The 17,618-nt window shown below is 53.2% G+C and overlaps 1 protein-coding gene across 3 annotated transcripts in view; it reads left to right on the top strand.

The window, feature by feature from the left end:
- The first annotated feature begins 715 nt into the window (after positions 1 to 715).
- KDM4A (lysine demethylase 4A) overlaps positions 716 to 17,618 on the top strand; it is a 35,969-nt gene continuing 19,066 nt past the window's right edge. For 2 of the 3 annotated variants that reach the window (XM_004699497.2, XM_045291895.1), the window contains exons 1-11: positions 716 to 804; positions 3,030 to 3,201; positions 4,996 to 5,171; positions 7,937 to 8,051; positions 9,473 to 9,666; positions 11,461 to 11,510; positions 12,462 to 12,565; positions 13,398 to 13,535; positions 14,585 to 14,832; positions 15,379 to 15,578; positions 16,333 to 16,700. In XM_004699497.2, the coding sequence (XP_004699554.1) occupies positions 3,064 to 3,201; positions 4,996 to 5,171; positions 7,937 to 8,051; positions 9,473 to 9,666; positions 11,461 to 11,510; positions 12,462 to 12,565; positions 13,398 to 13,535; positions 14,585 to 14,832; positions 15,379 to 15,578; positions 16,333 to 16,700 (1,731 nt within the window). In that variant the 5' untranslated portion in view covers positions 716 to 804; positions 3,030 to 3,063. Of the gene's footprint in view, positions 805 to 965; positions 1,040 to 3,029; positions 3,202 to 4,995; positions 5,172 to 7,936; positions 8,052 to 9,472; positions 9,667 to 11,460; positions 11,511 to 12,461; positions 12,566 to 13,397; positions 13,536 to 14,584; positions 14,833 to 15,378; positions 15,579 to 16,332; positions 16,701 to 17,618 lie in introns of those variants that run through there. The other variant, XM_045291896.1, reaches the window with a different exon arrangement.

Raw genomic sequence — 17,618 nt, 5'->3', positions numbered from 1 at the left:
CAGTTCGTGTTCACTGAGGACCTGCTGCTAATTACTCTAAGGACACTACTTACCCTTAGGGCCTGTTCTAATGACCTGCAGGGCTCCCTCCCCTCCAGGAATGGTTCCTAATTGTCCTCAGGAAGTAGGGTGACCAACCGTCCAAGTGTGCTGGGGAGTCAGGGCGTCCCCAGGAAACCAAGACAGACCCGGGCAGGCAAGTTGACCGCTCTATTCGTAAGTCCCTGCCTTCGGTAGCAGCCCTTAATAATCCTTATCATTCTTCCAAACAAGGCAAGGGTCCAGTTCACTCCCTAAAGACTTTGCCCCGCCCTTTCGCTCAAAGCTATTCTACAATCATCTCACCGCCTATACCCACCTACCCGGGCCATCCCATTTCTAAGAACTCGTCTTCTTTCAATGCGGATTAGTTATGGATGGCCAGGAGCTTGGCGATGATTGGCCCACTCCGCAGTTCAGCCGCGGGGCTCAGCGACTTGGTCTCCCTTAGTACAGCGTTTCCTCCTGGCAACAGCCCGAGCCGGCGCTCATTGGCTGAGGCGATGATGATTCCGGCCTTTGAGGCGGATGCAGAGCGCTTGATTGGTGGCTTGAGGTTTTATGGCGGCCCTCGGATTGGTCCTCTCCGGGGGAGCTGCGCGGCTGCGCAGAGGCCGACTTTAGAGGAGGCGGAGCTGCCTTCTTCGCCGGCTGGGGAGAAAAAAGCCCGAACATAGGATCGGCTAAGTTGGACCGAGGGCCTGCCGGGCGGGTGGGCTTTGGCGGCGAGCCGCGGGAGTTTGCGGTCCTGCAGTAGGCGTGACGGTGAGCCCCGGTGGGGGGAGGGGCGAGGGCCCTGGCAACGCTGAGTGATTGACACGGTTCTCGGTCAATGGGAGACAGGAGCTTCCAGGATGGCTCCTGAGATTGGCCCTTTTTAATCTCTTCTGGCCAATGGGCGTCTGGGAGGGGCGGGTCTGCCGGGACTTATTTTCTGCTTCCTGCGCCCCGGCCTCACTCGCCCAAACGGCGGGGCCGGGAGGGGCCGGACGCGTCTTCGGTGAGGCTGGAGGACCTTGCGCGTGGGGAGGGGGGAGTAACCCTGGGAGCGACGCTCGCGGGGCGGCCGCGGGGGGCGGACGGGGGTGCGAACTCTTGATGGCAGCTGCTGCCTTTCTAGGGAGCCTAAGTCCCGGGCCTAGGGCTTAGCGTGTCGCTTGCATCATCATCTGGCTTAATCACAGCCACCCTGCCGGGCAGGGGGTTGGGGTCCCCATTTTACGGGTGGGGAAACAAGCCCAGGCGACTCTCACTGCCAAGGTCACACAGCTACTGAATAGCAGAGCCGAGATCAGTGGCCAGCGTAACTCCCGAGCTGGTGCTGCTGCTGAACCATCACGCTTTGTTACAGGCTGCGGGAGGGAAGGTGTCAGGCTGTGGGCGCTCCCCCCAGGGAGTAGATGGGGGAAGGGAATGCTTGGGTGGAAGAAAGGTGTTGAGCAAGTGAGGTGAGGGTGAAAAGGATCACTTATTCTACGGCTTCTTGGCGCCTGCGGTGCCGGGCATTGTTTTAGATTGGTGGCACAAAAGATGACTAGGGTAGGGTCCCGGGCACCCGGTGCTCTTGGGTGGGACCAGGCTGTGATCGCACAACTCTGTTTTTATTAACAAAAGAGATCTGCTTTTAGAGTTAAAAAATTTTTTTTAAGACATCTTGAAAATGCAATAAACTTCAGGTTCCTCTGCACTTGCATCTGTTCCTGCAAAGATTGTAGTCCAGGCGGCGAATGGGACGCAGGCAGCATTTGCTAGTGGGAGGGGCAAAGGGAGCATTTCAGGTCTGAAGTCCTACTTCCTGATATGTAAAACGGGCACATACCTGCCTTGCAAAGTTTGCAGCGGGTATGGGGAGAGAGCCTGGCCAGGAACACTCTGAGATAGTTCATTTGTTTTGTCTTAGAGATTTATAGCAGGTTGGGAGCAGTTTCCTGCGCTCTGAGCTCACTGGGGGACTCTTGGGACTGGGCTGGCTTGGCTTTGGGGCCCAGATCACTGGACCCTTGGCAAGGCACGGTGGTTTTGCTGCTAGATTGGCACTGTTTAGCCTGTGCTTTGTCCATTTTCTGTTGAGATGGTCTCTGGGTTGCCAGAGGATGCCTCATCTAAAAGCAAAACAAACTATTTCTTTCATCTTATGCAGTCAGCAAGTTTGCCCTGCATTACCAGTTTATTACCTGTTTAAATTTTGCCCATTTTGGGTTCTGGGTACAGTGCAGTTAAACTGCTCTCTCGCTGGACTTCTTGAAGTCCTGCTGAAGTGGCATTTTGACTAAGCTGTGGCAACAATTTAACTTTAGTATTAGAAATTTCAGTGCACGCCATTCATAGCAAAGCCCCATTCAAACTTTGCAAACTTGTAACCAAGTAACTTTTCCTAAGGATCTGGAAGCCTGTTTGGAAACCCCTCCTGAAGGGCCCCCAGAGGTGGGTTTTAAAGTTTGGTTGCATTTTGTGTTCCTTATCAGAGAAGGGATCTACAAGGTGGGGCTAAAGAGTCACCGGAAAAGAAGAAGGCAAAAACTACTTGTGGCAGGCAGGCGGGTTGTTAGTTAGATAGGACCAACCAGCGAATATAGTTCCCCCTTTCATGGCTGAAACAATGTCTCCGTGTAAATGAGATTTGGATACATGCAGTTTTGATACATTGGATTTTTTAAATTATTAATCATTTTATTGGGGTACAACTCATCACCATCCATTGTGTCAAGCACATTTTTACCTTTGTTGCCCTCATCATTGTCAGAACCCTTGCCTTCTGCTTGAGCCCTTGGTACCAGCTCCTCAACATGGGATTCTTTTAGTTGGCCGGAGCCTGTTTCTGGCAGTGGCCCTTCAGGAACTGCCCCAGAGGCAGATTCTGGTTGGGGGGTCCTGGTGCTGCTTTCTTTGGAGTTTCTCTTCCCTTTTTCGCCATTTTCAGCATTGATGCCCCCCAACATTCACTTTGGGTGCTTCATAGGTTTTTTTAAACTCTTATTATATTTCTTTAGATTTCGTCTGATCCAAGTGGCCCCCAAACGGAAAATGGCCTGCGAATCAGAACCCCTGAATCCCAGCGCTCGGATCATGACCTTTTATCCGACCATGGAGGAGTTCCGGAACTTCAGTCGGTACATTGCTTACATCGAATCCCAAGGAGCTCATCGGGCTGGGCTGGCCAAGGTAAGAGTGGGGTTGGGGTTGGTCAGCCTGGCTTCCAAGGCCAGCAGCCAGGAGTAAGACTTCTTCCTAGGTGGAGGCCAGGAGAACTGGGTCCTACTGAAAGGCCAGTAGAGCCAGGAGCACAGGCAGCCCTGTTCATAAGTTAATTTCCTTTTGCTAACATCTGAAGAATCACTCCTTTTAAGTCGAAGGAGAGCTGATTAGAAACTTCAAAAAGGGAAGGCAGAGGCCAGTGTCCCCAGGACAGGTGCTGGGTGTCTCAGTCCTCCTAGTGGAGTTGGGTGCACTAGTGGGTTTTTAAAAAAAATTCTTCCACGGAGCACATAGGCCATCGGAAGTCCCCTGCTTGGATTCCAGTCTTTGAGACCTCTCATAACTTGACGTTCCATGTGGAGAACACTGGCCCGTGTGGGCAATGTCACACTTAGGTGTTCTTGCCCTTATCATTTGTCGTTGGTTTCTCACAGAACTCTTTTAGTCACCTGTGAGTGAGGTTCATCTTTTCTCTGAGTTAAATCTATTTGTAATTTGCATTTCTGGAAGGACCCTCCAGACACTTGACATCCTGAGCCCTGCAGGAGGAGACTGTTGAACTGCATTGTCTTTTGTGGCATGAGTTATTTTTTGGAATGAGAACTAAAGGAAGCGGGGTGATTGTGAAGCTGCAGACCCGTCCTTGGATGTTGGCTTCTCCACTTAGGCCTGAGTTCCATCCTGGCAGCTCTGTGCCGACACTGTTGCTGCGGGCGAGTCGATGGGAGAAGTAGGAGAACTGGGGGTTGGGGGGGAGTGGGGGGGCTGTTGTCTTCCCATAACATTCTTTGGGGAGGGGGGTTCGACTTCGTCACTACGAAAGTATTCCGCTACATGTGAGCAATTCTGAGAGATACAAAGGAAAGGGTACTCTCTTTCTATACATTTCTGTCCACTCACACAAATGACACCTTTAAGATATTGGGGGGTTTTCCCCTTTAGAATGGGGTATTTCAGTGGCTATTCCCATTTTTTCCTTTTTAAAAAAATACATGTGTTTCTTTTTGTAGTTGAGGTCAATTACCCAACTCATCTTCTCTCTTTCCCCCACCATTTTTGTTGTTGATTATCTTGTTAACTTACTATTGTTATCGTTTGAATAGAGTATACATTTACACGGGTGAAAATCAAGCTCTTCCTCACCGGCACCGAGTCAGCCACGGGGTTGAAGTGCCCCCATGCGTTTCTGAGACCCTAACTGTATGGATGCAGAAAGCTTCGTCTTTCTCCTGAATGGTCGCTGATGGTTTAGAACCACTAACCTTATGGTTTGCAGTCCAACTCGTAACCCACAACACCACCAGAAGGTTGACATTGTGAAATGTCACTCCCAACTCTAAAAGCAGAGCTAAGTCAATTTTTTTAATGTGCACACCTGTGTTTATTGCAGCAATTTCCATAATAAAAAAAAAACACAGAAATAACAAAAAACCCCAATGATAGAGTAATGGATATAAAAGCTTTGGTACATTCATACTACGGGCAATTTTTTTTTTTTAAGATTCCCGCAATTAGATTGGGAGGGTATCAGCTCTTTAACTTCCTTATTTGGTGGCCAGGTGAGTGTACTGAGGCTTGAGAAATAAGTAGGACCAGAGGTCATTGTTAGTGGCTGGATTGGACTGGGATTAGTGCAGTCCTCGCAGTGTGATTGGACTGACTAGAACACTTGCCTGGCAGGTCGGGTGGCAGCTGACCCACTTGTCGGACGGACACCTTGCAGGTTTCTGATGGCTCCGTTTGTCCCGTACGTCCCTACAGGTGGTCCCTCCAAAGGAGTGGAAGCCAAGAGCCTCCTACGACGACATTGACGACCTGGTCATCCCCGCCCCCATCCAGCAGCTGGTGACGGGGCAGTCTGGCCTCTTCACCCAGTACAACATACAGAAGAAGGCCACGACGGTCCGGGAGTTCCGCAAGCTCGCCAACAGTGATAAGTGAGTGAGGACGTGCCGCTCCCTTCACCCAGCAGAGCATCTGGGACCCAGCCGTCACAGCTGCGACCGTCCGGAAGAAAGTGTCCCCAGTTCTAAGTCTCCTCCCTTTATCTTTTCATGGGAGCACTTCTTTCTGTCAGCACGGGCACAGTCTAGGCCTGTTGTTCATGTTCTCAGTGCAACGTTACTCTGCTGCTTTTCTAGCCAAAGGAAGATTGTTTTTGGAAAGTGGCTGATTGGCCGAGGAGATAGTTGGGCGCTGGCTCAGAGGGCCAGATGTATCCATACCTGTCGATGACATGTGGCTGCACTTTCAGTTCATCTCTTCTCATGGAACCCTGCTGTCTTTAATCACACGCAGATGCCTCAGGACCCAGTTAGATGCTGTTCGTTTGTATGCTAACAAAGTGCATGTCCGCGACCAAACTGGTGCTGTTCACAGCCCATCTTCCATTGCCTTAGAAACCCCTCTGTTCAGGCCCGTGGAGTTCAGTTGTCTTTCTTTGCCACTTGTAATATTTCACTCATAACCGTCATGCAGATCCACAGAGAATTGAGTTTTGCGTTTCCTTTACCCTGCTCTGTGGGCTCCTACTTGATCCCTTTGTTGAATCTTCTTTCTTATGTCACTCCGCCTTGAGTTGCCATGTGGCTGCCGCCCTTCTCCCTTGCTGCCTTACCGGAGCCTTTTTGGTCTGTGCGTGTCTGGATCTTCCTTAGCCTTTCCGGCAAGTTCTGCCCTGGCCCTTGCCCACTGTGAGCCCAGCCTGCCAGTCTTCCCGCCCAGGACTGGGTCACCTCTCTCATCTGGTCTTTGCCTTTTCCGGTTTTTGGTCTGTGCTTGCTGTCCTGTTGTCTGAACCACCGTTCTGCTCCAGATGCCCTCTGACTGATAACCGGTTCTCTGAGAGATCTGTATTGCTGCCCTCCCTGCTGTCCAGCCTGAGAGCCGATGGGAAAGCGCAGGCAGGCGGGCCCTTCTTGCTGCGTCTTCTGTGTGTGCAGTGCATCTGTCTGTGTCTGTTTCTGTTTATCCCGGGGTCCTTAGCATGGTCCTGGGTCCCCCTGCTTGCCTGCTCCTCTTACCAGCATAGACTAGCTTTTGCCTTCTCTCAAGATCCCTCTTTTCCTTTTAAACCTACCCATGCTGTGTCTTGTCCCTGCGCTCTGAGCTGTAACATTCTTGTCCATGCTTACTCTCTGCAGTTCCTACCAGCCTTAATAAAACCCAGTAGCTGGTTACAAATCCAGATGTATAAAGCAGATCGGTTGGACATGGGAGATGTCTGCATGTTTTATTTTTATGTAATTTAGAGCTCCTCAAATGCAGCATTTGATTTGTACAGATTTGTTTTTCACTTTGAGGACTATTGACTATCTTCAGGCGGAGTTATCAGTTGCGTGTTAGCCACCTGCATAGGGTGCTGGCAGGAAGTTGAACTTAGGAGTGAGCCCCTTTGGAGCCAGCCTCAGCTTCTTGCATGCTGGCTGACTTGGGGTGTTGTAAGAGCCCAGGAACCATAGGGGTTCCCATGGTGTGTTGGGCACAAGATGAGGCGTTCTACTCCGATAAAGACTCACAGGAATCTTGGAAACCCACTGAGGCAGTTCCCCTCTGCCCTCTGGGGTCACTCTGAGTCAGAATGGACCCCATGGCAGTGGGTTTGTGTTTGGTTTGGTGGATATTATAGGGCCCGTGGTTCTTGTTGCTCACTTATTGTCCAACTCCTGAATCTAGCCCTCTCTTTAGAGAGAGCCCTGGTCGTGTAGTGCTTACACGTTGGGTTGAGATCCACAGCAGCGCTGCAGAAGACAGACTGGGCTTTCTACTCCGTGAACAGCTGTGGTCTCAGGCACCCATATGGGGCTTGCTGTGAATCTGCAGTGACGTAATGTAACGGTGAGGTTGGTTTGTTTTAGAGCGTTTAGGATATGACGACATTTCTCACGGAAGGCGAGCTCACCTCTGAGGACCCTCGATCCTCAGGCCAGAGTGCGGGCAGGGACATCAGGGACTTGCTTAGGTAGCTTGTTGCTCCTAGACGCCATCGAGTAGGTTTCGACTCAGCCTGGCACGCCGGCCTCACACTGGCCCTTGTGCTTGAACTGCTGCAGCCCTGTCCGTCCGTGCTGTTGAGGGGCTCCCTCTTCATGGCTGCCCTGCACTGTAATCCAGCACTCTTCTTCTCCAGGCGTCGGTCTCTCCTGACATGTGCGGCACGTGAGGCGGAGCGCCGGCACGCACGGAGCACTCTGGCTGGGCTGTGCTGTCCGAGACAGACGGTCTGCTCCTTTGGCATCCACATTCTCGGTGCTCTTCGCCGGCACCGCCATTCATCAACAGTTGGGGCGGGAGGAGCCCTGGGGTGCAGGCGTTCCCGTTGGGCTGCCGGCTGCAGTTCCACTTACCATCTGGGGAACCCACCAGGGTCGCTAGGCAGCATCACTGCCTGGGTGCTGAGAGGAGGAGCTGGCTGTAGGCAGCACCCTCATCGTGCACACGCATTGCTCTGCTCGGGCCTGCCTTACACGTTGTTCAGCTCTCTCATGCACGAGGCCATTGAAAGTACCTTGGCTTGAGGCAAGCACACTTTAGTCCTTAAAGTAGCATCTTTGCTTTTCAGTACCTTGAAGAGGGCTCATGCAGTAGGTCAACATTAGATAAGTCTTCCCGTGGATTGATAGTGTCTTAGCACTGCGCGTGTGTATTGGATAGCTAGTCCCCTCTTAGTGGCTCACACTTTTTTATTTTTCCTTTTTGAAAGGTACTGTACCCCACGCTATAGTGAGTTTGAAGAGCTTGAACGGAAATACTGGAAAAACCTCACATTTAATCCCCCAATCTATGGAGCAGATGTGAATGGGACTCTCTATGAAAAGGTGAGACTCCCCGGGAGCCCTCTGGACAGCATCCTGCTCGGGAAAACCAGCTTTCTAAAGGCCAGCACATAGTAGGCTCCTGAAAATGGGGAATGTGTGGACGAACAGCTGAATGATCCACCAGCAGCAGCTGACAGACCGCTCTCTGTGCCCTAATTGGGGGTATTTTCACATGTGACTGGATTCTCTTCCTCCCACTCTGCATGCGAGTTGAACGATGTGGGGTTCTTCCCAGGGCAGTTAGCATAATCTGTGGGTGGGAGCTGCTGAGTTCTTGAGAGGGTGGGCTCCCACGGAAAATGAAATGCTGCCGGGAGAGACCATGTGGTTCTGCAAGGAAACAGATCACTGACTAATCTCATGAAAGGATACATACCGAGGGAGAGAAACAGATTGGGAGTTTCAGAATCCCTCAGGATTTGGTAACAAAAGCTATTTTTAAGCATTGTATTCCTTTGGAATGCACCGTACCTTTTGGCATAAGGAGTTGTCTTAAAAGTGGGAAAAGGAAAAAAAAAGGGAAAAGAGGGGACTATTTGGGATTGACTGCCTTGGGGTGACTAGACATTTCCAGGTCATTTCAGGAATGACTCCTCAGTTGGTTTTCGTGTTTTGTAACTAATGAGGAAGAAGGCATTAAAGGTGCGTTCCAAGTTTCTGGAAGTTCAGATTGGCAGATGCGCACCAGAAGGGTGTTTTCAGGATCTCAGTGGGACGTGTACAAACGACACCTCCCAAACCAAACCCAGGGCCACCCGGTCCCCCCCACCTCACCTAGTTCTGCCCACAGGAGAATGTAGACCTGTGTGTGTGTAGGGGGGGAGGCGGGGGAGGCCTGAGACCACAAGTCTTCATGGGAAGAGCGTAAGCCTCATCGTTCTCCCTTGGAGTGGTAGCGAACTGCTGACCTTGTGCTGAGCAGTCTAATGCATAACCCTGTGTGCCACCAGCAATGGGGCAAATTATTCAGAGTGTACTTAACAATCACGAAAAGGTTTTGGATAACCTTGTGGACTTTAAATGCCACTGACCAGTGGAGATTGGGGCCAGCAAAGCTGCATAATTAGTATAGATAAGCCTTCTGTTGTGCAATTTTTATAGTGCAAGACTGTTTGCCTGTATTGGTTTAAATTTCTTCAATTCAAAAAGTTCCTCCTGGCGTCTAGAACAGGCACTGTGGAGACCTGAGCATCGCCCCTTCACTGGTACGGCCCACCAGGTGGTACTTGCCTCTAGCTCCATGGTGGCTGCAGAAAGGGCGGGAGGGGGCTGTGGTCCCTGTGCCCAGGGTGCTGGGCAGTTTTCCTCAGCTTTGCTAGAAGTCTCACTGCTTCCCTGTGCCCGACTCGGGCTCGCAGGCCCAGCGCCTCCGTTCGTTCATATCCCACGTCGCCTGCCACGGCCTGTCATTTCCCTTGCAGCACGTGGACGAGTGGAACATTGGCCGGCTGAGAACCATCCTGGACCTGGTGGAGAAGGAGAGCGGCATCACCATCGAGGGCGTGAACACCCCCTACCTGTACTTCGGCATGTGGAAGACGTCCTTCGCCTGGCACACGGAGGACATGGACCTCTACAGCATCAACTACCTGCACTTCGGAGAGCCCAAGTCCTGGTAAGGCCAGTCAGCCTTGGCCCCGGGCCTGTCTCTCCGATGGGCAGGGCCGTCACCCGGAGACCTGTTCCATGCCCCTTCGGCTGGGGGCCTGGCCCTCGCCTCTCCCACTTCTTACACGAGGAAATGCGGCTGGTGCTCTGGTGCCCAGTTCTGCTTTTGAGTAGCAGGGCCACCCGAGAGTAGAAGGGCCCCTCGAGTTGCTGAGGCTGGAAGCCCTCCCAGGGGCACACCGCTGGTGGGTCAGCACACCTGCCGTGGCAGCCCAAGGTGGACTGACTCAGTGTGAGAAGATGACAGGCGGAGGCCGAGTCCTGAGAGCCCCAGGGGCTGGTCCCCACGGCCCCCACCCCCCCTTTCTGCTTTCTGGGAACAGGCCACCAGCATTTCTTAGAGGCCAGCAGCTCTCAAGGCCGGGGTCAGGGGGTCAGATGGCAAGTGCCTTTCACTTCCTCGGGGCAGTGGTCTCATTTGGCGAAAGCAGTGGGCACTCAGCACAGGGGAGAGCAGACTGCCCAGCATCTGCCTTGCTCTCAGCACGGTGCGGGTAGTGGGGAGCCCGATTCACTCTCTCCTGGGCTGCTCCACCTGCTGGGCTCCGCGTTTCCGCAGAGGTGCTGCAGAGAACAGGTCTGACAGACACGGCCAGGGGTAGGGCTGGGCTGAGAGTGACCGCAGAGTGGAGACTGACAACAGGAGGCATGGGCTGGTTGGAATTGGGAGGGGGTCAGAGGGAGACTGTAGGCACCTCTTTGGTACATGGAGGAAAGGCAGCGCCAAGCCAGGGGGCCAAAGACCAAGAGGACACAGCATCATGTTGGGGGGGGGCGGCGAGGAGAGTGCACAGTGGTTTAGGGACCGGACCCCCCCCAACCCGGCTGTGGGGAGTCACAGAAACTCCGCCCTGCCTTCAAATGCTGCTTCAGGGGCAGTCCCTCTTGGACAGGGGAGACCCCGTGGGACCGTCTACCTTAGAGGGCTAGACGTCCTGGCCCTGTCAACGGAACTTTTGTCCTTACCCCAGTGTCTACCCCCACATTCCCTGAAGCTGAATCCCCACCCTCAGCTTGAGCAGGCTTCCCCGTTACCTGGTGTCCCCTTTGAGCTTGTCCCCTGAAATGGGCAAGCATTTCCCTGAACTCTCCTCCTGCGGCCCCCGCCCCCCACCATGATGACGCGGTTTGGGATGGAAAATCCTTTGTTTTATTGGGGAGTGGTCTTTGGAGTAGATGTAAAGGTCAGGATAGAGATACTGTGAGTTTCGAGGTGTGAAGTTTAATAGCTCTGCAAACATTTAATCTGAGAGTCTTTTAAAAGTTTGTGTTTTCTTAGGATGAGCAGTTCTAAGAATAGAATGGCTAGTGAGTGGTTCATGAGGGGGAGGCTTTCTTAAAGGCCTCACCCCAGCTCCCTTTTGTTTCCCGTTCCCTCACCTCTGCCTCGGTGCGGTGCGGTCTCTCAGCAGTGCCGGGAACAAGTTACAAAGTAGTGAGTTTTTGTAATGCTGTCCTCCTCTTAAATAACTTTATAGAAATGCTCAGCGCGAGCCGTAAACTACCATAAACCTAGGCTCCTGGTAGATGTTCAGTAAATGTCTTGTTGAGTGACTCAAATACACATATTAAAGGCAGTTAGGCTTCTCACTGCTCTGCCCAGACATCTCCCATGGCACCTCACCAAACTTCCTCCTTGTGTCTGGGGGGGACACTGAACTCTCTGGTAACCCTTCTTATCTTGAGAGTTGGAGCAAGCCTGTGCCTGTCCTTGCTCAGACCGCCCAATCTGTGCTTGCAGGTACTCTGTTCCCCCCGAACATGGGAAGCGGTTGGAGCGCCTTGCCAAAGGTACTGTGTCTTCTCTGGACATGGCCCAGATCCTGGAGCTGCATGCTGAGCTCTCAGATGTGGTCCTGTGTCTTCCCAGGCCTTCGGGCTTGAGCGGTGTAGCCCTGCTGCCACCCCACATGGCGCTGCCTGTGCTTGTGGTCCCTTTGTTATGTTAGTCAAGGGTTTGCTTAGATAGAGTCCATCCCTTTTGGGAGAAAGTGGTGGTCGAAAGAGAAGCCAAGCCGCAGGAAGATGCTCTCGGGAGACAAGGACTTTCCTCCACCACCGACAGGAGCAAGCCTTCCTCTGAATGCGGGCTCCTCTTCCTAAACGATGAGAAAATAGTGGGTGTTCACGCCATCCTCGGGTGGCAGGCAGCCTAAAGATGAGCTAGCCTGCCCAGTCCTGGTTACAACGGGAACCTTTTTGCAGCTTTGTCCAGAGACCGACTTGGGAACGCCCCCCACTCCTGTCTTGTATTCACTGTGTGTTGGCACAGTTTTGTTTTGACCAGGGGCAAGTGGATTGGTCACATTGAGTCTGGTTTTTGCTGCCCCAAACTCAAATGTCAAAGTCAGAATTGAACGATGTTACGGAATGGTTCCTGTAAGTGGACTTGGGCCAGGTTGATCGTACCTGCAGAGAGCCTATCCCAGCAAGAGCGTCGGGGTGGTCCTGGTGTACGTGTAGCTACCAAGAGTGTGAGCCCACAGGGGGTGGAGAAAGCGCCTGAATGTAAGGGCAGAGAGGGAGCTTGGGTAAACTCTGTCCTAACAGAATTTGGTTTCCTGGGGGGAGATAGCCCAGAGGCTGTCCGTAAACTCTTAGCATTGATTTGAGGCTGGACTGGTCCTTGAACATCACATGGTGGTCCTTCCTCCTTGTCCAGGTGAGACCTCCATCCAGGTGTGAAGTGACTGGGCCACTCCACTGTGGAGCACTAACCCAAGTGCGTTTTCACTTAAACAGGCTTTTTCCCAGGAAGCGCTCAGAGCTGCGAGGCTTTCCTCAGGCATAAGATGACCCTGATTTCTCCTTTAATGCTGAAGAAATATGGGATTCCCTTTGACAAGGTAAGCTGACTTTATGCACGGGGCTCACCCAGAAACCACTGTTTTGTTTTGTTTTTAATCAATTTATTGGGGCTCATACAATTCATCACAATACAATTGTGTAAAGCACATCTATACATTTGTTGCCCTCATCATTCCCAAAATTCACTTTCCTTTTGGGTTCCCGGAATCAGCTCATTTTCCTTTTTTCCCCTCCGAAACCACTGTTTTTGCGGCTCTGTTCTGCAGAGAATTTTTGTTTTTGGTATCTTGGTATTCTCTTACTCTGTATTGTATATCAATCACTGTCTAACGACGTTTTTATCTCAGCGGTTGAAAGTGGCGTCCCATTTCCTCCCAGTCGGTGCCCAGGGGTGTGAGGCAGGTTCCCATGATTGAACCATGTTAATTTGGAGTGGGATACTCACTCCTCGCTTATCTGCACGTTTTAGATTGCAAATACCAGATCTTTGTGTGAAAACGGGAGGGAGGATGGCTATATTATTACTGGCAAATTAATGATCACAACAATTGTACTACTGAGAATCATGGCCTGTCCACGCTGATACAGACCCATCCCCATCACAGCCAGCCTTGACACTCGGTACTGCCAGGTGTCTGCTCAGCACGATATAGAGCGATGTAGAAGACTGCTGTAGCTGGGCATGTCGGCCAGTGAGAGAGTGGTGAGGAGTTGCTGCCCTTCGTCCTGTGCATCTTACGGAAGATGGCACCCAGCCTCCCGTCAGTCAGCCTTGTTCTGACCCTAAGCTGTCGTCAGTCAAATGGGCGCCTGAGTCCATCTCTGCAGCCTTGCTGCCACCTGAAACAATTACTTCAATCTCTTCTCCAGGTGACCCAAGAGGCTGGAGAATTTATGATCACGTTCCCCTATGGCTACCACGCGGGCTTTAACCATGGCTTCAACTGCGCCGAATCCACCAATTTTGCCACGCGGCGGTGGATTGAGTATGGCAAACAAGCTGTGCTGGTGAGTTCTTCTGTATTTCTTCAGTGCCGAGATCGTGACCAGTCAGGTCTGGTCGGGCCAGTCCTTCTGCAGCCTACTGGTGGGTTCTCAGGCCGCTTCTTTGCACTTCTGACATTCAGAAGATTAGTTGTCAGAAATACACACACTTTGTCTCATAAAGGGTTTTACAAAAATTGCTCAGGTTTGGGACATAAGAAGTGATTCACTTCCCATGCATATTCAAACAGCCGCCTTTGCCACAAAGGAAAAGCCAGTACTCAGCATTTATATGGGATGGCAAACGCTCGACTAGTCCAAGTGACCTTGAAAAAGAACACAGGAGAAGGGCCCATACCTCCTGATGTGAAAACGTACTATAAAGCTCAGTCACCAAAGCAGCCTGGCATAAGGAAAGACATATGTAGACCAAGGGCCTATAGCTGGGCTCCCCGGAACCTGCCCGTCTATGGCGATTTTTCTGACAAGGTGCGAAGCCATTCAGTGAATGGGAATGACCAGTCCCTTTTAAGTGCCAGAACAAGTGGGCTTCCACAGACAGAAGAATGAAGCTGCTCCCCACCACAGACAAAGCTAACACTGGACGAAAGGCCTAAATACGAGAACTAAACCCGTAAGGAAACCAAGGAGCGATGCTTCTGGACGGTGAGTTCTTAGCTCTGACCCCGAAAGCACGAACAGCGAAGGACAACTAGATGAATTGAACCAGGATCCGTCGGCACCAGAACTACGGGCCACACACTGTACCACTTCTTACTCGAGCCCCTCAGGTTTCTCCTGGTGAGACATGCTTAGGGGTTTACTCTGGGTCTCGGCAAGCCACAGGGCTGGACCCCAGGCCACGGGTAGACCAGCTAGTCTTGGGTAGACATCAAGGTGAAGGTGGCTGAGTGCAGGTCCCCTCTGCCTGGGTGGAGGGCTCTGCCACCAGGATGCCCTCCCCCTCTGAGCCCGACTGTCTGCATGGGTGTATGTGTGTGTGCTCTGCCTCGTTTGCCCGAGGAGGTGACGGCAGAGCCCTGCTCATCCGTAGCCCCTCTTTGCTCGTGCAGTGCTCCTGCAGAAAAGATATGGTGAAGATCTCCATGGACGTGTTTGTGAGGAAGTTCCAACCGGAAAGGTACAAACTTTGGAAAGCCGGGAAGGACAGCACAGTGATTGACCACACGCTGCCCACGCCTGAAGCAGCGGAGTTTCTGCAGGAGAGTGACTTGCCCTCCAGAGCCGGTCCCCATGCCTGTCCAGAAGAGGACACGGAGAGGGTCGAGGCCGGAGGAGAGGAAGGAGACCCGAGAAGAAGGTAACCAGAATCCTTGGAGCGCAAGCAGCCAAGTGCACCCTTGGCTCTCTTCTCCAGGAGTGCTAACGCCTGTCGGTTTAGGTCCGCTGCCTCCCGGAGCAAGGGGTCCCATGTCCACACGAGGGCCTGACCTCGCAGGTTGCTTTCAGAGGAGAGAGTGTGGTGGCAGGGGTGCAGCTTGAAAGGGCAGGAGAACGCAGTGACACTCCTCTGCCTGTGTCTTCTGTGTTTGAACCAGGGAACTCTGATCTCTGAGAAGAATCCCTGAGCCCTTACGGGGAGGAAAAGCAGACCATTGCGGGCAAGCTCTTGGCCGAGTGCCTGGCAGACGGTTTCTGAATCCTCAAACAGATCTGGGGGGAGGTGGGCAGTGGCATTCGGGTTTTTTAGAGAGTTGGAGCCCCTGGCTCGGGCCACACAGGGAGAGGTGTGGCTGGTACTTGAAGCGGCCTGACGGCTCTGGCCACCTCCGTGGGGCCGAGTGTGGCTGGGAGTTGAGTACCTGTCTGTGGCTTTGACAAGGTTTGCCTGACTTCCTTCTTGCAGCCTCGCCAAGCACCGGATAGGGACGAAGAGACACCGAGTGTGTCTCGAAATTCCACAGGAGGTGAGTCAGAGCGAGCTCTTCCCCAAAGAGGAGCTGAGCTCCGGACAGTACGAGATGACGGAGTGCCAGGCTGCCCTCGCCCCCGTGAGACCCACTCATAGCTCCGTGCGGCCAGTGGAGGATGGTCTCGCCTTCCCAGGTTGGTGGACGATTTGGTGCGTTTTGTGCTACAGCCTTACCTAAAGCCTACGTGCTCGGGGTTAGCTCTTGTCCGGAGTGCGAGGTTACAGACAAGAAGCGGGGAGAGACAGGGCGATCCGCCGTCAGCATCACTGCAGAACTGGGGGGTGGGGAGGGGGGGGCGGGCGGCATCGTGCTCCCAGGAGGCGAGGCTGGAGAAACAGGAGGGGGTGACGCCGAGGTTACCTGCCCTTGTGAGTTTGCACCCTTGGAGGCTGGAGGAGCCATTTGTATTTGAAGAAAGAGAGTGGTCAGAGACACGGCCCATAACGCAGTCACTGATGGGTGTGTTGGGGTGGATCTGTGCTGGGAGCTTCTGGCAATCTCGGGTCAGCGGTGAAGAACTCTCTGCGTTGATAGTGCCCAGCTGTGCCTGCTGGCGGCCAGGAGCGCCAGGGACGCAGGCTGCTGCAGCTGGGCTTGTCAGGTCAGGGTGTTTGCTCCTGTGGGTTAGCGAGGAAATGGCAGCTGCCACTTCCTGAGCACCTGCCGCCTGCCCAGCTGTGCTTCTGGTTTGCACACCGTGATCTTGCTGAGCAAGCCTGGAGTGAAGTGGGGGTGTCCTCACAGCACAGCAGACCCCGGAGCGACTGTAAGAGATGGAGCCAGCGGTCAAGGCCAGTCTCACTCCTCGGCCATGTGCTTTGTACTCTGTCTCCCTGGAGGAAGTCAGCTCTGTCTAATGTGTGTGTGCACGCGCACGTGTGTTTCAGATTATCCTGACTCCACTGATGTCAAATTTGAAGAGCTTAAAAATGTCAAGCTTGAGGAGGAGGAGGAGGAGGAACAAGAAGCAGCTGCCTTGGATCTTTCTGTGAATCCGGCCTCTGTGGGGGCACGCCTTGTCTTCTCAGGTTCCAAAAAGCCATCGTCTTCCAGCCTGGGCTCTGGTTCTTCCCAGGATTCCATCTCTTCTGATTCAGAGACCAGTGAGCCTCTGGCCTGCCGCGCCCAAGGGCAGACTGGAGTTCTCACTGTTCACAGCTATGCCAAAGGGGATGGCAGGGGCCCCGTGGGCGAGCCGTGCCCGAAGAAGAAAGAAAGTGCCACCCGAAGTTTCAATGAGCGGGAGCTGGTGGAGGTACGGCTCTGGGCAGAGGTGTGGGTGAGGGAGCTGCCGGGGCAGGGGGTCTGTGGAGGGGCTGAGACGGGTGGCATGGAGGTGCTGTAGGAGGGCAGGAGAGGTCCATTTGGGGCTTAGAGCTTGTAGTTCAGAGCGGCGAGCCTGTGACCTCCAGCTCTCTGAGCTTGCTCTTGCTGAATGCTCTTACTCGCAGCAGTGTGAGCCTCTTGGTCCTGGGAATTATTTTGCAGCCTCAGAATGATAGCTCTCGTGCTGAGTTGGGGTGGTGGGGAGGAGGAGCATGGGGGTGGAGCATGCATGGCCGTGAGTCCAGCCCGTGAGCACTCGGCTGGAGCACAGGACACCAGCAGAGGTGACGTCCTGCACCCTGCACTTGGGTCGTGGGTGGGCAATGTCCGTTGACATTGGATTGGCATTTATTTGAACGTCTGTCCAAGCCTGAGTGCTAGGAGGCTTCAGTGTGTGAGGGTTGCTTCCGGGATGTTTGTAGGTCGGGTGAAGAGGAAGAAAATTTGAAATCAAGGAACCAATTTGGAACTTGAATGAGAGTCGGAGGTCCTGTGCTGGGCGGCAGTCAGGAGCGGAAGCAGCAGAGGGTTGGGGAGCTACACTGGGGGGAGCATATCAGGGCAGCTTGGTTATCAGAAGGCCGAGAGCGGTGCTGTCTGTGTTACTGTGTTAGGTGCCGTTGAGTCTAGCCTTGTGCCACCCTCAGAATTGTCCTTCTGCTTGAGCCCATCGTGGCAGCGACTGCCACCCCATCTTGTCGAGGACCTGCCTCTGTTTCACCGCCCCCCACTTTCCCAAGCACAAGTCCTTCTCCAGGCTGGTTTCCTGACAACGTGGCCAAATGGAAGGAGACCTCGTTCGCCGTCTCGGCTTTCAGTGACATTCTGCCTGTCCGACTGACTGGCA

Source organism: Echinops telfairi, unplaced genomic scaffold (genome assembly GCF_000313985.2).
Source record: "Echinops telfairi isolate 266 unplaced genomic scaffold, ASM31398v2 ScPeMD7_443;HRSCAF=831, whole genome shotgun sequence".
Taxonomy (NCBI): Eukaryota; Metazoa; Chordata; class Mammalia; order Afrosoricida; family Tenrecidae; genus Echinops; species Echinops telfairi.
This window is presented reverse-complemented; position numbering and strand designations above follow the sequence as displayed.